Source organism: Vulpes vulpes, chromosome 7 (genome assembly GCF_048418805.1).
Source record: "Vulpes vulpes isolate BD-2025 chromosome 7, VulVul3, whole genome shotgun sequence".
NCBI classification, from domain to species: domain Eukaryota; kingdom Metazoa; phylum Chordata; class Mammalia; order Carnivora; family Canidae; genus Vulpes; species Vulpes vulpes.
Genome location: NC_132786.1, coordinates 37891878 through 37916945, shown reverse-complemented (window position 1 = coordinate 37916945; position 25068 = coordinate 37891878). Strand labels below are relative to the sequence as shown.

At 41.1% G+C, this 25068-nt stretch overlaps 1 protein-coding gene and 1 pseudogene across 1 annotated transcript in view; both read right to left on the bottom strand.

Moving 5' to 3' along the window:
* The window catches only part of PPP2CB (protein phosphatase 2 catalytic subunit beta), a 34951-nt gene extending 15389 nt beyond the window's left edge, over positions 1-19562 (bottom strand). The window contains exon 1 of the mRNA XM_072763567.1: positions 19139-19562. Coding sequence (XP_072619668.1) covers positions 19139-19240 — 102 coding nt within the window. The 5' untranslated portion in view covers positions 19241-19562. The remainder of the gene's footprint in view (positions 1-19138) is intronic.
* LOC112916339 (U4 spliceosomal RNA) lies at positions 7139-7269 on the bottom strand (annotated as a pseudogene).
* Positions 19563-25068: the final 5506 nt, after the last annotated feature.

The following is a 25068-nucleotide window of genomic DNA, read 5'->3' as shown; positions in this document are numbered from 1 at the left end:
AAAAGATTTTATTTATTTATTCATGAGAGGCACAGAGAGAGAGAGAGAGAGAGAGAGAGAGAGAGAGAGGCAGAGGGAGAAGCAGGTTCCACACAGGGAGCCCGACGTGGGACTCGATCCCAGGTCTCCAGGATCACACCCTGGGCTGAAGGCGGCGCTAAACCACTGAGCCACCCGGGCTGCCCTTAAGTGGCTTTTTAATGTTTATTGGTCTTTTTTTTTTTTTTTTTTTTTTTGTGAAATGCTTAACTCAAAATTAGGCTAATTTTTCTATTTGGTTTATATTTTCCCTATAGAGTTGTACTAGTTTTCCTCCCTCTTTATGATCTGTGCTGCTTTTCTTTTAGAAATTGTTCTCCAGGGGCTCCTGGGTGGCTCAGTTAAGTACCTGCCTTCGGCTCAGGTCATGATCTCAGAGTTCTGGGATGGAGCTCTGTGCCATGCTCCCTGCTTATTAGCAAAGAGTCTGCTTCTCCTGCTTCCTCTGTACCTCGTTCCCCCACCCCCTTGTGCGCACTTAAACAAATAAAATCTTAAAACAAAAACAAAAAACCCTGTTCTCCATGAAGATGGTAAAAAAAAGGCACTCCCGCATTTTTTATCCTTGTTTTTCACATTTAACAGGTCTTTAATTCAGCTGGAAATTGTTATATGATATAATGTAGGGATTTTTTTCTTTTAAAAGATTTTAAGTAATCTCTACACCCAATGCGGGGCTCGAATTTACAAACTCCCAAGATCAAGAGTTGCATGCTCTTGTGACTGAGCCAGGCAGGCACCCTGTGATTCATTCTTTATTTTTCCTATCAGCTAATCAGCTAGTCCAGCATTATTTATATAGTGCCATCCTTTTGTAAAGACCCATATTCTGTTTCCTGATTTCTTATTTGTACTGGAAACAACCTCTATCTATACTCTCTCAGATTTTCCTGAAGAAGCAGTCTTTTGAACTGTACTGCTGTCATCACTGATGGTGCCCTGAGCTGGCTAGAATCTAGGCTGAAGTTGTGGACGTGGTCCTCACGCTGGGCCCGGACTCTGCTGAGCTGCTCCTCTATTTCCAGACATGGATGGAATGCCACATGGTTAGGGGCTGAAAGTGGGATGCACAATCTGGAAATAGGTGGGAGTCATTTCATCGTGTGCATCTTGACCAGTGGAAAAGAGAAAGAAGGAACAGGAAAATAAACTGCCATCCTGTTTTTTCCTTTCGTGGACTCCTCTGAGGTAGCATTTGTCTGGATTCGAATGGCAGAAGCCCTACCTCCCAAGGCAACATCATCATATATCACACTGTTTCTTCCTGTTCCTTAGGATTAAGTTTGCTTTTTTATTTTGGGTTCTTTGTATAGTGTATTTCCCAAGCTATATATTCCTTCCTTGCTGGCAGTTATTTGCTTGCCATGCTGTTCTCCCTTTGTCACTGAGCTATCAGTCTAAACTTTCTATTTACTCCAACATATTGTGTGACATTTATTAACTCCCACTCTACCAACATGTGGAGTTGATTTGTACTCCCCCAATGCACCACAGGTTTAAAGTCAAGGTGCAAAAGAACTGAAATTCTTTTTGTAGCCAAGAAAGGTGAGAGGGCTCACAAGGGGGAATGTGGGATCTAGAATGCCTACAAACTGTATTCACTTGTGAGGGTTTTTAGGGGCCACTCCATTCCCACAGGAAAATACTCTCAGGCTTTGGACATGTTCCCCGGCCAATGTGTTGTCTTAGTTTGAGCAGTCTTGATGCATTCAATTCTGTCCCTGTCATTCCCCAATTCTTTCCAATAGCCATTTCTACTATTTCTCAGACAAAAGAGGAGTGAGCTCAAGATCCCACTTAGCTGTCTCTTTTCAGAGATACTGGGATATCAATGAGAATCCTTTGGGTTTTGCTGGCTCATGCACATAGTTTGGAGTGGCAGGGTATAGTAAGGAGTGGTACCTCATTGTGTCACTCCGTGATCACAGCCCGGGGCTATGTCTCTTTTCAATTACTGATTATTTCCTGTCCTTTAACTTTTTTCCTGTTGGTTGTTCACATCATTTTTAGTAGTCAGAAAAACAGCAGGTAATTATTTTCCTTGCTGTTGGCCAGACCACATCTGGAGTAACCCGATGCATTAGGTGGTAAACAAAGGGGCAGGGACTACAAACATATGCTTCTTTTCCATCCATGAGATTGGTATAAATGACATTTACCCACTGTTAGCAAGGCTCTTCTTCTTCTTCTTCTTCTTTTTTTTTTTTTTAGCAAGGCTGTTCTCATACCCTATTGGTGAAAATGTACATTTATACATCTTCTTTGGAAAGTAACTGACAGTAGCTAACAAAATGTAAGTAACAAAATGTAAGATGATCTGAGGCAAAGACTGCCTAACCTCAATGTCTACTCTCTCCTTCCTTCTCCATAATTAATATAATTGTAGTCAAGGTAGCCATATTCCCAGCTCAAAGACTACTTTCCAGCTGCCTTAGTTCAGGCTGCTATGACAAACACAATAGACAAGGTGGCTTCAACAGCAGAAACTGCTTTCTCACAATTCTGAAGGTTGGAAATTCCAATACCAAGGTGCCAGCTGACTTGATTCCTGGTGAGGACCCTCATCCTGTTTTGTAGAGGCATGCTTACATCGTAGTGAGAAAAATCATCTCTCTAGTGTCTCTTCTGATAATGGCACTAATCCCACTCATGGGAGCTTTATTTTCATGACCTATCTCTCAAAGACCTCACCTCCAAATACCATCACATTGGTAATTAGCCTTCATATATAAATTTTGGGAGGACACAAATACTCAATCCATAGTACCAGCCTTTTGTGCAGCTACAAAGGGCCATAAGACTAAGTTCGGGTTAGTGAGATACAAGAAGTGTTATATGGGGATCAGAAAGTTTCCTTAAGGAGGGGGCATGCCCTTCAACACTCTCCATCTTGTTTCCTGGAATGTTTATGTAACAATGGCTGGAACTCCAGAGGCCATGTCAGACCACAAGGACAAGAGCTGCTCCCTCATAACAGCAGAGCAGAGTGCTGGAAGATGTGGCAGGCTGAAAAAACACCCACAAAGATACAGTCACTTCCTGATCATCAAAACCTGTGAATATTATCTCACGTGAAAAACATGCGATTAAGGATTTTGACAGGAGGCGCTTATCCTAGATTATCCTGACAGACCCTAAATGAGTTTTGAGAGAGACAGAGACAGACAGATACACACATCCCCAGAAGACAGACAGAATGAAGTGCTGTGGCCAAGGAATGCCAACAGCCACCAGAAGCCTGTAAGAGGCAAGGGACAGATTGTCCCAGAGCTTCTAGAGGGCGTATGGCCCTACTGACACCTTGATCTTGGACTTCCGGCCTCCAGAGCTGTGAGAAAATATATTTCTGGTCTTTTAAGCCAGGCAGTTTGTAATAATTTGTTACAGTAACCACAGAAAAGTAATACAGCAAGTGCCTGGTTTCCTAGCAACTTTGTAGAGCTACCGTATCATCCCAGGAGTGCTTATCTATGTATTTGCTTATACATAAGAAAAGTACAAAAATTGCTACTTTAGTTAAGCCTTTACTTTGGGTTTTTTGTTATATATGTGAAACCTAATGCTGATATTGTATATAAAAGGTATTTGATATAAAAATGAAAAAGGCAAGTCATAAAACTACTACATGCTCATCTGTTAAGTAAGGAAAACTGTCTAGGAGCTCCACTCTAAGAAGCTGCTCTACTAATTTTTAAATATGTTAGGTTTTCCAAATAGCTGGTTTAGCTCATAGGGGCAAAATACTTATAGCAAAGTCAGCCAAGTCCAGTGAAACCACTGATGCATCAGGGGGGTAAAGAAGAAAGTTTTTAAGGAGTTTATAAAATCCAAATCCTAAAGTCAACAGGATCTTAGTAAAATAGCTGAAGACTGAGAAAACAATTAGCAGAGGTTTTTCGAAAGCAACATAACCTCCTGCAATGGAGCTATCAACGGGAAAAAAAAGCCAATGGCAACAAGCTTAAAATGAGAAAGCTTAAAATTGTCATTTACTTAGCAAGCAACAAGTAATTTGTTTTTCAAGTTAAATAGGAGTAACCGAAATTTTGCAGTTAAATAGAATCCTCAAATCATAGAATATTAAGAATTTAGCCAGCTAATCACATGTAAAAATCCACTAAACGAAACATCAAAAACAGAGAAAAAGTTACTTAACAGATAGTAATTGTATGGGACAACATTCATTAGGCTGATAAACCATTCACTTTGATGTACACCATACACAGCATTCACCCGACACATCAAAATATTCCTGAATGTAACGTTTATGTGTTCCTGCAACAAACATTTATTTGTAAAGTATCTGTTGTAGGACAGGCACTAGAGATAAAGAGAGGTACAGGGAAACTCTCTAGCATCAACAGGCTGGCTTAGATGGGCTCAACTAAACAAAATAAAACTTTCTGTATACAGTAAGAGATAAAGGAGAAGCCTGGGAAAATATTTATAGCACACAAGAGAATAGAAACATACTGACCTCTATCATCTAGAGATATTTGTAGAATAAACTATAATATGTCTTAAAAAATCATTGATTGGCAGTCACATTTTTGGGAAATCCTAAGAAACTGTATGAGTATTTGGAAATATAAAGCTCTGAATTAGCCATCTCTGTTTCAATTGTTTTTTTTTTTTTTTAAATCTTTTTTTTTTTTAATTTTTTTATTTATTTATGATAGTCACAGAGAGAGAGAGAGAGAGAGGCAGAGACACAGGCGGAGGGAGAAGCAGGCTCCATGCACCGGGAGCCTGATATGGGATTCGATCCCGGGTCTCAAGGATCGCGCCCTGGGCCAAAGGCAGGCGCCAAACCGCTGCGCCACCCAGGGATCCCCTGTTTCAATTGTTAAATGGAAGAGGGCTTGTAACTATTTTTATACTAACGGACTTAAACTATAATTTAAAATTATATTTTCCTGTATTGTAACATCATCAACTTATTTTAGGTCTAGGTAAGGAGATTTTGTAATATTGATGGTTTTAATAGTTCCAAGATTTGTAATATTGAGACTGTTGAAAAAACTTTTTTTTGAAATTTGTTTTATTTGCCAATAAAATATCAGTAATACAACCTACATAAGGAAAAGCTCTTTTCAATCCTTAAATGTTAAGAGTATAAAGGGGTCAGGAGCCTAAGAAGCTTCAAAATTTCTATGCTAATGCCTGTTCTGTTGACCAACATGTAATGTGAGAGATCATATAAAAGGTAAGCAGATTCGTATTTCTACAAAGACATGTATCTTGTTCACATCAACTTGTTTTCAGTGACTGTTAGTGTCCTATTACTCTAATCCAAAGTACTAAAGTTAGAATATGTAAAACAAATCACAAGGAAAGTCTGCATTTATGTTGTAGGAATCACAAAGTCTATTTCTGGATTCATCTAGGTCAACTGGGTGCACCTAGCCCTGACTTTTAATTTGAAGTGACCCTAAGCAGTAGGGACAATGGCAAGTTCTATTCCAAGAGCTGTCCTCTCCAGCGTTCTAAAACATTTCTAAGGTATGATTTTGACTGTGGGCTCCATTAGCTCTTAATTCCTGTAAAATTTCCTTCTGGGTTCTCCAGCTTTCCTTTTGATTCTAGGCTACTATATATTTTTCCATTTCTGCTTAAATTAGCCTGGTAGACTTTCCTAAGAGTTATGAACAATGTAGCCCATATTTTTTCTTCTCTTTGTCTGTGGTTGGTTAGAATGAGATATGTGTATAGAAATCTTCCAGGAAATAGCGACTCTCCTCCTGATTCAAATCTAACTGTGTAACCTTAAGAGTTATTTACTTTTCACTTTCTTCATTTAGAAAAGGTATCTATTGGTCTGTAATTCTAAAATATGATCTTGAGAGTTGTGAATTTGAGCCCAATGGTGGGTGTAGAGATCACTGAAATAAAAAAGACATGCAGTCTTACTTCCGCATGTAGAATCTGGGAATAGCTCTTTTCCAAACCGAAATTCTTTAAGGGTTGATTTTTTAGCTGTTTGGTAAATGCATTATTTTATTATATTACTGAAATTATCCTTTTCTGGTTGGAGGGGCAGAGAAGAAAACTGTGGGCTTATTTTTCTCACATTAATGAGAAGCCTGGAGGTAGGTGTCCCTGGATTTGTGGCCCTTAAGGGCCATCACGGCAGGACTCTACACCCAACTTCTTTGTGACCCTCAGTAAACCAAACTGCCAACTTGTGGTCACAAGATGGTGGTACATCTCTAGTCACTATCTGGTACCCTATTTCAGCAAGAAGGCAGAAAGGACAAAGGACCAGAGAGTACATGCTAGCCTAGTTTATCCATCTTACAAAACTTTCCCGGAAGTCTCACTCAGCCATTCCTGTTACCTCTTACTAGCCAGCTGAGACAAGCTCCCTGCTGCTCCAATGTATCACTGGCATGCAACTAGAGTAAGGTAGAGTTGCTGCAATGTGTAATTCCAATTACAACTGAAGGAAATTTTTTCTAAGATTTATTCATGAGAGAGACACACACAGAGAGGCAGAAACACAGGCAGAGGGAAAAGCAGGATCCCCAGAGGGAGCCCGATGAGGGACTCAATCCCAGGACCCTGGGTTCATGACCTGAGCCAAAGGCAGATGCTCAATCACAGCCACCCAGATGCCCTCAAGGAAATTTTAAATTATCAGTCCTCTAACACAGGATCTGACAAATAGTTCAAAAGTGTCTAAAAATCACACATGAAACAATTTTTTACCAAGTTTACTCCATATGAGAGCTTCCCAATTTTGTTCAGGAAAAAACAAATCTACTGAATAGCAAAAATCAGTAGAAAGTTCAACTGGAGCTGGTGTCATCTATTTTTTTTTTCATTTTTAAAAAAGATTTTATTTATTTATTCATGAAAGACAGAGAGAGAGACAGAGAGACAGGCAGAGACACAGGCAGAGAGAGAAGCAGGCTCCATGTAGGAAACCCGACGCGAACTCAATCCCGCAGGCCCTGAGCTGAAGGCAGATGTTCAACCGCTGAGCCACCCAGATGTCTGTCTGTCTGTGTCTGTCTCTATCTATCTATCTCAACCAATCACTTCCAACTCTGAAAAGCAAATCTGCTTGATATGTAATCTCTATCATTTACTGTCTTACTTTAAATATAAACATAAAAAGCACCAAAATGTGAATATTATCCAATGCAATTGTTCTTTTAAGTTTTCAATTAGTGAATTTTGCACCTCGGATAAACCTCATTGGCTATGATACCGCCACTGCACAAAGCTCAATTGTTCTTTTAAGAATATATGGTTATCTTAAACCAGCAGATTTTACAAATCTACAAGGATGCGTTAATAAGATTGGATACAGAATGTGTGTATGTTTCACAGTTACACTCCCTGAGCTTCTAACTACATAGTAGTGAAGACAGTACTTCTCAGGCCAGTGTGATAACCACTCCACTCCCCCAATTTTTATCTCCACTGTATAGATCCTCTAGATGTTTTTTAAACATTGGATTTTTAACTTTAACCTTTAACCTTTTCTTCAGATACCTGGCTCACCGAGCAATCATATTATTGCAAGATCACTTTGGCTTGCCTTCAGGGAAATTGTGTCGTACTGGTAGAAGTATACAGTTCAGCTAATATTTAAAATTCTTAATGTAAAAACTTTTGTGTGTCAGGGGCCCCCCAAAACATCCCCAGGTTTGGTAGTGATTCACAAAGACCAACAGAACTCAGTATAGAGTCATACTGATGATTTATTACAACATTAGGATACAAAGTAAAATCAGCAAAGGGAAAAGGCACAGGGAAGCAAAGTCTAGAGTAAGTCAGGTGCAAGCTTCCAAGTCCTCTTCCTGGGAAGCCTCAGAGTGCATAGGATGCCTGCAGCAATGAGTTATGACAAGTGTGAAATGCTGACTACCAGGGAAGCTCACTAGAGACTTAGTGCCCAGGATCTGTAATTGGGACCTGGTAACATAGGTACCCCTGCCTAGCATTTACCAAAGTGAGGAAAGCATGTGCTCAGCATAAATCACACCGTCTGTGTAACAGTTGAGGCACCATGAGTCATTCTTAACGGGGATGGTGGGAACTCTCCCCAAATTAAAATTCCCAGACATCAAAACGAGGCCTTTCTACAGATTTTCAGGACCACTAGGTCAACTTTCTTCTGTACAACTTGTGATTCTATATGTAAAAGTCATGAATGATTTTTAATGTTACTTAGCATCCAAACTTTAAATATGTCTAGGACACCTATGAGACTAATTTCAAACCTGTAATGTGAATGGCTGTGGGGATGCCACTTGGCAGGAAGCTGTTACTGTTGCACCCAATGCTGTATACCTAGCCATTCAAACTTGTTTCCTTTCTCACCTATTTAAAGACACATTCTTTTTTGCTGCTATGAACCAAATCTATTTAGGAAGACAACTGAGAAAACAAAAATTTGTGAATAATGTTCAAATAAAATAGGATGAAATGAAACATTTTCCCTCCTACCCATGTTTTAGGAACACAGAATATGAAAACGTGCTAAAATCTCCTCTGCCCAAAAGGTGACATTCTATTTCTATTTTTGTGCTGGTGCCCATTACCAGAGCCACATTAATGAGAAACTACTGAATCTAGTTTTGGCAGAGTCAGTATGCAGATTTTCTGTCCCCTCTATTTACACATAAATTATCAGTTCTAAAACATTATAAGTAAATTCATCTGAAGAAAGCCACAGAACAGGGATGCCTGGGTGGCTCAGCTGTTGAGCATCTGCCTTTGGTTCAGGGCGTGATCCTGGTCCAGGGATGAAGTTCCCTGCATCAGGCTCCCCGCCTGCTTCTCCCTCTGCCTGTATCTCTGCCTGTGTCTCATGAATAAATAAAATCTTAAAAAAACAAAACAAAACAAAACGGGATGCCCCGGTGGCTCAGTGGCTCAGCGGTTGAGCATCTGCCTTCGGCCTAGGGCAAGTCCCATGTCAGGCTCCCAGCATGGAGCCTGCTTCTCTCTCTGCCTATGCCTCTAACTCTCTCTGTCTCTCATGAAAGAAAAAACAAAAAAAAACCAAAAAAACAAAAAAAAACCCCAAAACCACCCCTCTCTTAAAAAAGCCACAGAACAGACTGATCTGTGAAACAGGTGAGATTAAATGAAATTAAAAGTTCTGCAAAGCTAAGTTAATAATAAGCAGGGTGCCCATCCTCCTACAGTTACAAGGCTCTTTTTTTTTTTTTTAAGATTTTATTTATTCATTCATGATAGAGAGATAGAGATAGAGAGAGAGAGAGAGAGAGAGAGAGGGAGGGAGAGAGGGGCAGAGACACAGGCAGAGGGAGAAGCAGGCTCCATGCAGGGAGCCCGATGTGGGACTCGATCCCAGGTCTCCAGGATCGTGCCCTGGGCCAAAGGCAGGTGCTAAACGGCTGCGCCACCCAGGGATCCCTACAAGATTCTTGATAAATGACATTTGATCTATTTTTTTTCCCTGAGTATAGTTTATACTGTATTATATTAGTTTTCATGTGTACAGGAGAATGATTCAACAATTCCATACATCTCTTGTGTTCAAGGTACTGGTAATCTCGTTTATCCATTTCACCTGTGTCCTCATCCCACCCCTCTGGTAATCACCAGTTTGCTGTATTTTAGAGTCTTTTTGTTTCATTTTTTATTTGTTCATTTGTTTTGTTTCTGAAATTCCATCTATGAGTGAAATCATACAGTATTTGTTTTTCCCTGACTTATTTCGCTTAGCATTATACCCTCTAGGTCCATTTATGTTGCAAATGGCAATATTTCATTCTTTTTTTTTACTGAGCAGTATCATATATACAGCTTCTTTTTTTTTTTTTTTTTTACAGCTTCTTTATCCATTCTTCTATCACTGGACACTGCAGCTGCTTCCATTTTTTTGGCTATTATAAATAAATAATGCTGTGATAAACATAAGGGTGCAAAGATTTCATTTAATTAATGTTTCTTTTTACTTGGGTAAATAGTAGTGGAATTACTGGATCATACGATGATCCTATTTTTAATATTTTGGGGAAACTCTACAGTTTTCCACAGTGCTTGCATCAATTTACATCCTACCAACAGTGCACAAAGGTTCCTTCTCCACATCCTTACCAACACTTGCTATTTCTTGTGTTTTTGACTTTAGCCATGTAGTTACAAGGTTCTTCCATAAATGACAGTTGACCTTTTTTTTTAAATACAAGGAAATAAACCTTTCCTTTCAGTTGAGCAATAGTCAAGTATCAGTATGATTGCTCAGGGAAAAGTTTTAGGATGTTATACCAATGATCCCATTTTAATAAAAACAATATACCAAAAATACCCTACTCCCCAACACATGATTTTTGCACAGCAAGACCAAACTGTGGAAGACTACGTTTGTCCCTGATGTAAGAGGGCAGTGGCTGGGGAAGGTGGGTGCAATAGTAAAAAGCATTTGCGTTCTTTGCCCTACATTTGTAAGGTATTTACATTTTTAAAAGTATGTATTACTTTTTAAATCTGAAAAAATAATTTTAAACTTAAAAAAATTCCAGATGGCAATAACTTAGTTATAAAAACAATCGCAGAGCTAAATCCATATAATGGAATTTTATTCAGCCATAAAAAGGAATGAAGCACTGATATTTGCTACAACATGGAAGGGTATTGAAAATTTTATGCCAAGTAAAAGAAGCCAGAGACAAAAGACTACATACTGCATGATTTCATTTATATAAAATGCCTCGAATAGCTAAATCTATAAAGAAAGTAGATTAGTGGGATCCCTAGGTGGCGCAGTGGTTTAGCGCCTGCCTTTGGCCCAGGGCGCGATCCTGGAGACCCGGGATCGAATCCCACGTCGGGCTCCTGGTGCATGGAGCCTGCTTCTCCCTCTGCCTGTGTCTCTGCCTCTCTCTCTCTATAACTATAATACATAAATAAAAAAAAAAAAAAAAAAAAGAAAGTAGATTAGTGGCTGCCAAGGGATGGGGGAGGGGAGAATAGGGAGTGATTGCTAATGGGCACAGTTTCTTTCCCGGGATGATGAAAATGTGAGAAATACTGTTGTAGCCCAATGGAGTTAGAACAAGATTATTTAGTGGTTTTGAATCCTACCCAATCATTTCTCTCTATATAGGCAGTTTTCACTCTGTGTTAGTTCCTATATGCACGAATTTCAGTCACTGTGGTTTAATTAGGTCCCTAACAACATGGTTGAAATTTGAGTTAACACACTGTATTTACTGCAATTAAAATTTTTGCTGCTGGTATACAAGTCACTACATAAACAGAAGGTATGGCATCGTGATCAATAACCAATCACATCACTTCTTTTAAAATCTCTTAGGGATGGGTCACAGCACATCTGTTACTAGGTTTATACCCAGACAGCAAAGTATATAGCTGTACTGCCTCCTTATCTTGTGACATTTTACAAAACTGGATACTTAAAAGAGGGATTTGGTCAACAACGATAAAACTGAGCAAAGAAATGAAAAGAGGTAAAACTGGAAATGAAATTCAACTAAGAAATATATATAAAATGGTTGACCGCAGGATGCGGATACTGGTGCCCTTGGAGAGACTCTAGATAGGCAGCCAGGAAATAGACTTAGTAACATAAATAAATATGGAATTTTTGTCAACATATATTGACATATATGAAGAAAGAGGTTGTGGCAAAAAGAATGAAGATATCCCAGAGGAAGTGACACTGGCAAAAATCTCAGTAAAGAAGCTCCGAAAGCACAAAGAAACTGTTGGAAGCTGATCCAAACTTAAGAAAAAAGGTAAATCAGAATCTTACTTAGCATATTCCTCAAAGTAGCATTTCTCAAAATGCAATCTGGAATTAAGACTTGCGATGTCTTTAAAAATGCAGATTTTTGGATTGCCAAGCCATAATCAGTCTCTGGAATGGAATTAAGAAACCTCAACTTTTTATTTCCTTTCCAAGTGATTCTTATGCACCCAAAGTTTAAGGAAAAGCTGGACCATTCTGACTGCACAAAAATGCTAAAACGTCCAGTAGAAATTTTTTATAAAGGTAAAGAATATTTTATTTTACTTTATTTTTTAAATATGTTATTTATTTGACAGAGAGAAGAGAGAGAACACAAGCAGGGGTAGTGGCAGGCAGAGGGAGAAGCAGGCTCCCCACTGACAAGAGAGCCTTATGTGGGGCTCCATCCCAGGACCCTGGGATCATGACCTGAGCCCAAGACAGATGGTTAACTAAGTACCCGGATGCCCCAGGGAAAGAATATTTTAAACATTAAATGGCTAACTTTCTGCATTTGCAAAGAGTTTACAAAGTCCAAAAGAAAATGTTATGAAATTACAACAAAGAATATACCATCTCAATTAGCAGGAAAATAACCTTATATCCTACACACTATGATTCTGATAAATGTACCCATGTTTTCTTCATGTATTTGGCATTATTTTTCCATTGATTATTTATGAAAGTTTTTGTCACCTAAAATTTGTGGAGTAAAGACCTGTGTAGTTAAGAACCCTATTCAGAGAGAGGTTTGACATATGCTCTTGCCTACTGGGAGGCAACTGCTGGGCCCCAGAATGTCCTGCTTCATATGAGTGTCTTTGCCTGGGGGCTTTCACCACTGCACAGTCTAACAAGCTGATTTATAATGAGGGCTTTGGGTGACCCACTGTTCAGTCTGCCTCTGAAGGAACTAGAGATGGAAGATACCAGACCTTCCTAATTCTGCCCTGTGTGTCTCTTCCCTTGGCTGATTTTAAACTGTATACTTTCCCTGTAGTCACAAGTATAACAGCTTTCAATGAGTTTTGCAAAGCGTTCCTGTGGATTACTGAACCTGAGAGAGCAGTTCTGGGACCAATTGAACACATAATTGGTGTCACACATGAGGGCAGTCTTGGGAACTGTGCCCTCTAATTCTTGCAATACCCATTCAGATCACGAAAGTAAATTACCTTATGAAGAATGTGCAAGGCTTTCTCTGACCACTCTATTAAAAGAGCCTTCTAAGCTCAAGCCCATCACTCTCCCCTATCCTCTGCTTTTTCTTTCTACCAGGAATCCATCTGGTATTCTATTAAATCTGTTTATCATTTGTCCCCTCTTCTGTTCACAGCTGAATTTCCAGCACTTTGAACAGCGTCTGGCACATAGGCGTACAACTAAAATGTGTTGAATCTATGATGTAAAAATGGAATGACAGCATTTATTTAGCCACTCTTCTTCTCATTTCCCACAGAACAAGTACCTCTCTTGCTACTAAAGCAAAGGCAAGACTGCACCTAGGCAATTCTCCTTATCCAGGTAGAAGAAACTTTATAACTACTTTACTCTCTATGACATGGAAAGAGCAAAATTAAAGCCTAGCCTATACACTACCTTGGCACAATAAAAAAAATATGCTAAAAAGTCACTTCAAACAAAGTTTCACGTAGAACTGCATGGGCGAGGGGCACCTGGATGACTCTGACTCTATCTAGGTTTTGCTCAGGTCATGATCTCAGGGTCGTGAGATCAAATCCCACATGGGGGGTCCACAATGAGGATTCTGCTTGAGATTTTCTCCTCCCTCTGCCCCTCCCCCTGTTCATGCTCTAAAAATAAATCTTAAAGAAAAAGAGACTGAATTGAATTGGTAAGGACAGTCTCATCTTCCCATCCCATTCTCAAAATGACTATCTTTGTATAAAATATTATTTAGATCTTCAATGTAATTTTGCACACTTGTACTATATCATAGTGCTACTGTAGTACAATTCAGTTATCTCAGATTGCACCTCAAGTTTATAATATAATTCTCTTGCTCAAAAAAGTTATTTCAAATCTTGCTCAAAAAAGTTATTTCAAAGGACAGTTTGCAAGGCATAGTAAACTGTCTCAGAGTACAAGAGACAACAAATCAAGTCTAAGCCTGAGCTCCCTTATTCCCTAGAAAAGAAACCAAATCTTTAATAAACTGACCTCATTCCCTAGCTTAATATTATTAAAGAAATAAAGACTTGAAAAGTAATGTTATATAGGAAGTACAGACAAGACTTAATCATTAATAAAGGAACAGTGTGAAAGAAAATATTTCTTTACACAAGTTATTCTGAAGAACCAAGATTAGGTTTACATTAAAAAAAAAAAAAGATTTTATTTATTCATGAGAGACACAGAGAGAGGGGTAGAGACATAGGCAGAAGGAGAAGCAGGCTCCCTGCAGGGAACCTGATGCAGGACTCAAGCCCAGGACCTCGGGATCATGACCTAAGCCAAAGGCAGACACTTAACCGCTGAGCCACCCAGGTGCCCCTAGGTTTACACTTAACATACATTTACACGAAGGAGAATTATAAGGAAATCAGTCCAAAACAATTCAAAATTCCTATTTAATCTAAAGTAAACCTAAATTCTCATACACAATAGGTATGTCTATGATTTTAATGCATTCTCATTAGAAAGACTAAGTTCAGAAAATATAGTTTATAAAGTCTAAAACACAGTGATTGTTTTGGCATTAATTTTTATCTTCAAAGCATGGTATGTTGTTTCCTTTTACCAAAGAAATTCATTCACTAAGTCCCTCATAGTATTTATCCTGAAGAAAAGATGAAGACAAAATTTCTGCAGGTCTTCAAATTAGAAGGCATATGCTACAAAATCACTAGTCCGTATGAAAAAAAAAGGTATGTAGACTTCATTTCATCTACCTACAGATACTGTTTCACACATCATATATAAAGTAGAGAAATGAATTGATTTTCAAAAGTCTGCTCTAGTCATTAGTAGTTCATGCTAGTCTAGTTTGCCTCAGTTTCTTTACCTGTTTGCTATGAGAAGCTGGCTTAGATAAGCAATGGAAACAAGTGGTTCAGTCAGAAGAATTGGGTTTTAACCTCATATTCCACTGCAATCAGGTCATTCTGTTATAGTTAAGAAAGGAAGGAACTACTTTCTGCATCACTGCATTTTAGACTCTGTCAAATGGACCACCAAAGCTCAAGGGAAATTAAAATGAAGTACCAGTTATGCTTTCTGGCTGTTAAGACCACTAATTTTTTGCTACAATCTATCAAGGAAAAAAGTAATCCAAGAGATTTTTCTCTATGCACAAAAATCATTCATTTTTACTAGAATCTAATCTTCATTAAGATGGTTTCAGACATTCTGGAATTTAAGCATGCTACTTCACATTAAAGGGGTAAGTAATATCCTAATGATATTTCTGTTTATTTCAAAGATGAAGCTACAACCCAAAAACCTATCCAGTAGTCTTACATAATATTTACATATTTATATTCTTACAAAAGCCTCAAAATTTTTCTAAGTAGGCACTTTATAATCATGAGAATAAAGATTCTGCTAGCACACAAATAGGCTAAATTTCCCTATCGACTCAGAGTACCACAAGGGAGGTTCTTCAGTATAAAATAAAGTTTATCAGGTAAAAGAGACTAAAATGTTTCTCTTCCTGAGATCTACCAAGAATTAAATATAATTCTAGTCACACAATGTCCTGAACAGTGCCAGACTGGCTCTCCAGGCACACTATCTTTTAAAATTACTGTACACACTGTTGATGCAGAAATGAATCACAGAAACAGTTTCTCTATACATATAAGTCAAATTTGCAATTAGCTTCAAAAGCTGGACTGCTAAAAAAAAAAAAAAAAAAAGCTGGACTGCTAATTTAAGAGCTAGTCTTCTCAAAAGATATGCCTTACTATTTTATACAAACTTTTTTTTTTTCTGTGCAGAAATTAACCTCGAAGGCCAGACCATCCATATCCATACTTCTTGTATTTCTTCCCCATTTGGCATTAGGATGGATATTATTTTTGCCACTACCTCAAAATAGGGCTTTCATCAGTACCATTTTAGTCTCAATTTCAGCTGACTCTTTCAGTTTTTAGGTAACCTGAATTAGAACAGGAATTCAATCTTTTTTTTTTTTTTTTAAGATTTTATTTATTCATGAGAGACACACACACACAGAGGCAGAGACATAGGCAGAGGGAGAAGCAGGCTCCCTATGGAGAGCCTGACGTGGGACTTGATCCCAGGACCCTGGGGATCACGACCTGAGCCAAAGGCAGATGCTCAACCACTGAGCCACCCAGGTGCCCTGAACAGGAATTTAAGATTTTAGATTTTTTTTTAAATTTTATTTATTTATTCATGATAGACACAGAGAGGCACAGACACAGGCAGAGGGAAAAGCAGACTCCACGCAGAGAGCCCAACTCAGGACCCGATCCCAGGACCCCAGGATCACGCCCTGGTCCAAAGGCAGGCACCAATCCACTGAGCCACTCAGGGACCCCAGATTTTAGATTTTATATAAAATCTCTTTGGAAGTACATTCTCCAGGGATGCCTGGAGAATTTATCTCTGGATAAATACAGAAAGCCTCCTCAGGACTTAATTGTGACTGTGGGGTACCTGGCTAGCTCAGTCAGATAAGCATCCCACTCTTGATCTCATGGTTGTGAGTTCGAGAACCATGTTTGGTATAGAGATTAAAGAAAAGTTTTAAAAACTCCACAAAAACACAAAGATTTAAGTGTGAATTCTTCTCTAGGAATATATCAAAATTATTAGGGAGTCAAAGGGATTCAACATCAGCTTTGTTCATAACTTCAAGTCTTTAATGTTCATAGCAGGGTTAACTGACTCAACTAATTTCAAGACTAAGTATTTCAAGATTGAATGCTGACACTAGACCTTGAGAGAGCAATTTATTTAATTTTTTTAAAAAAATTTATTTATTTATTTGAAGGGGGCAGGGAGAGACAGGCAGAGGGAGAAGCAGGCTCCATGCAGGGAGCCTGATGCAGGACTCGATCCTAAGACCCCCCAGGATCACCCCCGAGCCAAAGGCAGACGCTCAACTGCTCAGCCACGGAGGCGTCCCGCAACGAGTTATATAATATACAAAAGTGCTAGGCAAAATTACACTTGTTAAAAACTATTCTAACTTAACATTAGCTATCATTCCTCCATCCCTAAGCTGCATAATTTTAAGAGTGCCCTATTACTGGGGATGCCTAGGTGGGTGCTCAGCGGGTTGAGCGTCTGTCTGCCTTCAGCTCAGGGCGTGATTCCTGAGGCCGGGATTCAGTCCCGCATCGGGCTCCCTGCGAGGCGATTTCCCTCTGCCTGTGTCTGCCTCTTTATGTCTCTCATGAATAAATAAAATCTTAAAAAAAAAAAAAAAAAAAAAAGGAATGCCCTCTCCAATGCATTTCTAAGGCATTCCGATTTCCAAACACAAATTCTCAAAAAAAGTCTTCTATTTATGCCTTAAAAATACAAACAAATCCAACAGCATTAAGAATAACCTGGGGGGGGGGGGGCGTTAGTGATTTGTATCTCTCTGTGCCCCTCATGAGAAGTAGGCATTGTTCCCCTCTGAATGTACAGTGACCACTTATTTATCTTTTATGCGTAATGCTTATTATTCATTTTTGTTTGTGTGCATGTGTGTAGAGTATAGAGCCTGGGGCCAACCCCCCAGTATAGATTAAACAAAGCTTTTAAAAGTTGTTCTTACTCACATTATATGACATCAAGGTTGTTAACCTGGCCACCTCACACCAATAATTAGAAGCCCTGATTGGCAGCTTTAGATTTCTTGATTAAAAAACCTAAATAAACGGGTTAAGTTTTAGGCAGTCATTCAGTAATAAAGAGGTTCTTACTGAAAAGATTGAGAACTATTCCATTTGGTGCTTAGTGAAAATATTTTGAATTCATGTAAGTACCAATTAATTGCCATTTCTTTATTCAAAAATTTTCTGTCAAATAAATAATAATTTTTCAATCTTAAAAAAAAAAAAAAAAAAAAAAAAAAAAGAATAACTTGGTTAGGGACGCCTGTGTGGCTCAGCCGTGGAGCGTGGAGCGTCTGCCTTCAGCCCAGGGCGTGATCCCAGAGTCCTGGGGTCGAGTCCTGCCTGCGTCAGGCTCCCTACATGGAGCCTGTTTCTCCCTCGGCCTGTCTCTCACGAATAAATAAATAAAATCTTAAAAAAAAAAAAAAAAAAAAAAAAGAACTTGGTTACTCTTTCATACAGACTTTTTTTCCATAAAAATGTGTGAAAGTTATCTAGTCCAATCATAAAAACTGAACGAGAAAAATTCCAAGACTTATCCGGTAAGATGAAGAGCGTGAAACAACTCCAGCGGTTAAGAAAACAATGGACACAGAATTCAAGAAAGTTGTCCAAGATCACCCAGTCAAGGACGACTGTGAGCAGTTTGTCGCTTGCAGATTTTATTACCCTGGGACAAGAGAAAAAAGAAAGAAAAGAAAAGAAAAGAAAAGAAAAGAAAAGAAAAGAAAGAAAAAAGAGAAAAGAAAAGAACCCCAAACACTTTACATATAACAGAAACGGAAATAACTTTTGAAAAGGGCTGCCCTGAATCAGACACGCAGCCCATCTATCATTTCAAGTTATCACTGTGGCCAAACTATTTTTTTTAAAAGCTTTTTATTTATTTATTCATGAGAGGCAGAGACACGGGCAGAGGGAGAAGCAGGCTCCCTGCGAGGAGCCGGACGCGGGACGCGGGACTCGATCCCAGGACCCCGGGGGCACGACCTGGTAAAGGCGGACGCTCAGCCACTGAGCCACCCAGGTGCCCCTGTGGTCCAATTTAAAAGACAGACCGCCTGGTTTCAGACAATCGAGAATCCGTGCGAAGACCAGTCGCCGCGTGCAGATCGAAGTCAGCCTCGGTTTACCCATCCGTCTGCCACTACGCCCACCGCTCCAAAGACAAACGGGCTGGCACATTCCAAACTGGTGATTTTTGAAGCCCCCCCCCCCCCATTCGCCCGAGAAAAGCCCTACGTCTCTTAACAAGCTCGCTTAATAATTAAGACCCTCCAGGTTCACTTTCGGTGCATTTTCCAGCAAAAGCTCGCACTGGATCACCCCGCCGGTGGCGCGCACGTGAGACGTTGGGGTCAGGAATGCCCAGGGGGCGCCGGGGACCCCGACCCGCGGCGGGGCGTGGGCTCCCCGGGCCAGGGCAGGGGGCTTCCGAGGGCGGGGGCCCGGGAGCAGCGGCCCGCCCCGCCGCCCCGCCGCCCCGCCGCCCGCCGCGCCCCGGCCCCGCTCCCGCCGCCCGGCCGCCCCCGCAGGCCGCTTCGCTTACCTTCTCGCACAGCGTCCGCACCTGGTTCTCGTTCAGCTGCTTACACTCGTTGAGCTGCTCGACCCACTGGTCCAGCTCCTTGGTGAACGCCTTGTCGTCCATGGCGGCCCGCTGCCTCCCTCCCCCCACCCCGCCCCTGCCCTCCCGCGCCCCGCGCGCCGCTCCCCTCTCCCGCCGCCAGCGGCTCCCAGCGGCAGAGGAGGGAGCGGGGCGGCGCGGCTGCGGGCCCCTCGCCCCGCCCAAGGCCAGCGGGCGGCTCCCGCGCGCGGCCTGCGGGGCCCCTCGCCCGCCCCGGAGCCGGCGAAGGGCGCGGGGAGGTCGGCGGGAGCGCGGCGCGGGCCTTCGGCGAACCACCCGCGGACGCTCACCCCGAGCCGCCGCCGCCGGCCTCTCCCGGCTCTCTCGCCCCTTCCCTCGCTCCCTCTCTCCCCTCCCTCCGGGTTTCCGTCATCGCCCGGGCATTTCCGCCGGGAGCGGGGAGCCGGCGGCGCCCGCCGGGGCTCGGGACGCAAGAAAGGCTGCAGCGCCCCCGTGCGGCTCGGCGGACAAACGACCTGGGGATGGCGCCGGGGCGGGCTCCTGTCCCACCGTCCTCCCTTCTCTCTCTTCCTTTCCCACGTGGGGTCCGGACTGATAGCCCCTGGCCTTTTCTTCACATCCTTTGCTCTGGGGACGTAGGCCCACCTTAGCCTCTTGCAGTGCTGTTTCCGCACTCTGGAGAGGAGCTGGAAACCTGGGCCTTTCCCCTGCAGCGCTGTCCCCCCCCCCCGCCCCCCGAGTCTAGCACTCTCCCAGAGCAAGCATTCAGTGTTTATTGGGTGTATAAATGAATTCTTTCTAGCCTTAACCCTGCCGCTAACTAGCCGTGGACCCTAACATCTTAAAGCCTCTTTTTCTTTTCTTTTCTTTTTTTTTTTTTTAGTCCCCCCCCCCCCCTCCGGGCTTGCCAGCGCGAGTGGAGGGTGGGGCAGAGGGCGAAGCACAAGCAGATGCCCCCTCTGGGGGGAAAGGGGGGAGCCTGACACCAGCCGTACGCAGGACCCCGAGATCACGACCCCAGCCGAAGTCCCCGCTCAACCGACCGAACCACCCAGGGGGCTCTCCAAGCCTCCCTTTCATGATTTTTCCGTGATCACAATCTGCGTCCCTTCCAGCTCCAGCGTTCTTCACTGCATTTTCTGCAGTGTTTACTGAGTTCTAATGATTTGGACATTCCACAAATACTTACTGAGCACCTGCTAAGTGCCACATCCCTTGTAGAGCAGGTGCTAAGCAGCTATACTGACTCTACAGAAGACACATACTGCCACTCAACCCAGGCGAGAGCAACATCCTCTGTCAGAAGGCGAGCGCTGGGATCTTGGCTTTGCCAACTTCATAGCAGTGTCCTTGGGTAATCACCAAATCTCTCCCAACCTCAGATTCCTCATCTATTAAAAGGGCTCAGAAAGGCCTACCTTTTCAGGTTGTGAAGAAACATTTTACAAGTGCCTATCCAATAGTACAGTAGGGGAGCAACATGCCTTATCCCTCCTGGGCAGCAGTTACAGAAAGCTTTAGGACAGTGGCATTGGAATTGAATTTTGAACCTTCTTCCCAGGCAAAACTTTGAATTTGTCTGAAGAAGAGGAAAGAAGTTGCAAGGAATTTTTTTTTTTTTTTGGTAGAGAACACGTGTGAAATATTATGGTCTGGAAAGCTACTTTAATCAATAGACATAGGTCATATGGTGCAAAATAAGGCTGGAAGAGAAGCACAAAACATGAAAAGGTGATGAAACAATACTGAAGAGCCTGGCACCTGTTTAACTGCAATAGATGTTGTAGTCTCTGTGGACATTAGTCTACAGAGGTTTAAAGGAGGCTGAATTATAGCCAAGCCTGGAGAGCTCAGAACTCAAATGAGGATGGGTATTTCTAAAGTTCTAGAGAATTGAGAACAGTAAAACAAAACAAAACAAAACAAAACAAAACAAAACAACAACAAAAAGCCAGAGGAGAAATGGGAGCTATGGATAGTGGTTGGGGAGAGAGGTCCTCAAAGTAGAAGCAAATGTGTTCAGAATTAACGTTGAGAATGTTCTTAGAGTTGGAGTAGGGAAATGAATTTGTGAAAATGGTGCTTCTGAAAAGTTTAGCTTTTTATTTTTTTTTTTTTGAGTCCTTCCTAGATGCTATGCGTTTTACTTGTATCTTCCTGTTTAATCCTTCAATAATCCTATGACACAGGTATTACTATCATCTTCTATTTTACAGGTGAAGAACAGACACCTAGGGGGTCAAAAACATATCAAGTCACACAGATAGGAACTGATGGAGTAGGAATGAACACCCAAGTCAGCCTGATTTCTACTTTTATTTTGCATTATGTTCTATGACCTCTGCAGTCCGATCGGAGTAGGGAAAGCTGAGGTTGGCTGAGCAGTCAAGGGACTTGGTTGGGATCCCTGGGTGGCTCAGCGGTTTAGCTCCTGCCTTTGGCCCAGGGCGCGATCCTGGAGTCCCGGGATCCAGTCCCACGTTGGGCTCTGGGCATGGAGACTGCTTCTCCCTCCTCCTGTGTCTCTGCCTCTCTATCATCAATCAATCAATCAATCAATCTTTAAAAAAAGGGACTTGGTGATTGCATTATCAGTTTTTGGTATTTTGGTTGTAAAGGCATCTTACTTAAAAAAACTAATTCTTTTTTTTAAAAGGTTTTATTTATTTATTCATGAGAGACAGACAGAGAGAGAGAGAGAGAGAGAGAGGCAGAGACACAGGCAAAGGGAGCAGCAAGCGACGTGGGACTCGATCCTGAGTCTCCAGGATCAGACCCTGGGCTGAGGGCAGTGCTAAACCGCTGAACCACCTGGGCTCCCCTCCCCCCCCAAACTATAATTCTTTTTTTTTAAGATTTTATTTATTTATTTATTCATGATAGTCACAGAGAGAGGGAGAGGGGCAGAGACACAGGAGGAGGCAGAGGGAGAAGCAGGCTCCGTGCACTGGGAGCCCGACGTGGGATTCGATACCGGTTCTCCAGGATCGCGCCCTGGGCCAAAGGCAGGCGCTAAACCGCTGCGCCACCCAGGGATCCCCCCAAACTATAATTCTTAAACAACTTTCTTTCTCTTTTCTTCTACCATGCATGTATGTACATACATGTTGTGTGTTTCATCTTGTGGAACATAATCATCAATCTCTGATCCTTACTCATCACTTGCTATATAAAACTGCATTTAATCTTAGGTTTGCAAGCCACTTCTAATTTTCTTTGTTTACCAGAAGTGTTCTCATTTGTATTTGTTTACCTCTTTCCCTTTGGTCAAATACTTTTAAAATCATTGATTTCAGCAGATCCTTTGCCTTAAAATTACATGCTAGATTTTGTTCTTACACAACTGACTGGGTTCTTTTAAAATATATAAATATTCGGATGCCTGGGTGGCCCATCAGCTGAGCCTTTGCCTCAGGGCGTGATCTCAGAGTCCAGGAATGAGGAGCCTGCTTCTCCCTCTGCCTATGTCTCTGCCTCTCTTTCTGTGTCTCTCAATAAATAAAATCTTTTAAAAAATTAAATAAATAAAATAAAAATATTGATTTTTCTTGATTTCAATGGCTTTATGCTATTAAAAATATGAATCATTTATATTTTGTCACATTTCCAGAAAATTATATGCTACATTTAAAATTATATGTTGTATTGTTCTAAAAAACTCTTCTATACCATAGTATTCAAAAGATTAAATAAATACCTTTACTTCTAGTTAAAAAACTTTCTGATAGTTAGAAGGTGAAGATAATATTACCGAAATTGACAAAGGGAATTCTGTGTTAGAATCTCCATCAGTGATGATGCAATTAAAAACACAGGGGTACCTGGGTGGCTCAGTCAGTTAAGCATCCAACTCTTGATCTCAGTTTAGGTCTTGATCTCAGGGTTGTGAGTTCCAGTCCAGTGTTGAGCCCCACACAGGTCATGGAGCTTACATAAAAAAAATAAGGGACTCCAAGGTAGCTCCGTGGTTGAGCGTCTGCCTTTGGCTCAGGGCATGATCCCGGGGTCCTGGGATCAAGTCCTGCATTGGGTTAATGCAGGGAGCCTGCTTCTCCCTCTGCCTAGGTCTCTGCCTCTCTGTCTCTCGTGAATAAATAAATATTTTAAAAAATAAAAATATAAAGTCAAATTGGAAATGCTTTATTTGAATTTAAAAACTACAGATTGCTACCAACAAGCTAATAATTAAAAGATTATAGTTGTTATCACAATTTTGATACCATAATTTTCATTCTAGTCAACACTGGTATAGCAGAGATTGCTGGAAACCTAGCTAATATCCACTGTACAATTCTGTTTGGAATAAAAGGAAAAAAATTCTGTTTGGAATAAAACTTAAAAAAAAATGCCTAAGAGTGGTCATGTGATGAAATTCTGGCCAAAGAGATGTAAATAGAGGTAGCTGAGAGGGACTGTACCAGACTTATTAAGCGGAGTAAACTTGAAATGCTCTTGCCTGGAACTAATTGTAGAAGATGGAACAGCCGTTTTGAACCCACAAGATAAATGCAAGAGGCTCTAGACCGTAGATCCTAAGGGATAGCTAAGAAGAAAGATGAAAAGAACTTGGGTTCCTTATAGCAATGTGAAACCAGAATAGCAGCTCTGGACTGCCTACTTCCAAACTTATTGTGAGGGAAAAACCCCTTCATATCTGTTTAAGTTTCATTTGGAGGTTTTGTTACATCTAAACACCAACCTGACTGGATATATCCAGATACAATTTATTGTATGCTTTGACTACATTAGGTGGAAAATCGTATGATTTTTTTTTTGGGGGGGCAATTAGTGAGGTTGAGCAATTTTTCATATTTTTTGACATTTAAATTGTGTATGTGAATTGAATGCTCATTATTGAGTTTTTCACTTCCTTTGTACTGATTTATAGGCAGCCTGATAGACATGTTTTAAATATTTTACACAGTGTGTTACTTGGATACAAAAGTGTTTTACTTTTAAGAAAAAACATGAGGGATCCCTGGGTGGCGCAGCGGTTTGGCGCCTGCCTTTGGCCCAGGGCGCGATCCTGGAGACCCGGGATCGAATCCCACGTCAGGCTCCCAGTGCATGGAGCCTGCTTCTCCCTCTGCCTGTGTCTGTGCCTCTCTCTCTCTCTCTCTGTATGACTATCATAGATAAGTAATAAAAAAAAAAAATAAGAAAAAACATGATTTTAAGATTTTATTTTATTTTTTAAATATTTATTTATTTATTTGGGAGAGAGGTAGAGGGAGCATGGGAAGGAGGGGCAGAAGGAGAGGGAAAAAGAATCTTAAGCAGATTTAGCTTAAGCCCCACACAGGCTCAATCCCTCAATCCCAAAATCATGTGGAAACCAAGAGTCAGATGCTTGACCAACTGTGCCACCCAGGTGCACCTTCTATTTATTTTATTTTTTTAAATTAAAAAAAAATTTTTAAAGTAATCTTACACCTAAGGTGGGCCTCGAAGACCTAGAATCACATGCTCCACTGACTGAGCCAGCTGGGTGCTCTCATTTTAACCATTTTTAAGCATACAGTTTCATGGCATTGAGTACATTCACAACACATGAATGAGTACATTCACTATCATGAATGATAGTGGTTAAGCAACTCAACTATCATCTTCAAAGCTTTTTCATCACCCCAAACAGAAACTCTGTACCAATTAAACAATAATCACCATTCTCCCTAATGTACATATGCCTTTTTTTAAAAAAAAAAAAAAAGATTTAGTTATTTATTTTAGAGAGAGTGCATGCAAGTGGAGGAGGGGTAGGAGGAGGGAGATGGGAAATTGACTCTCCCCCTGAGTGCCGGAGTCTGCCTTAGGGTTCAATCTCACAACCCTGAGATCAGGACCTGAGCCCAAACCAAGAGCAGAATGCTTAACCAACTGAGCCACCCGGG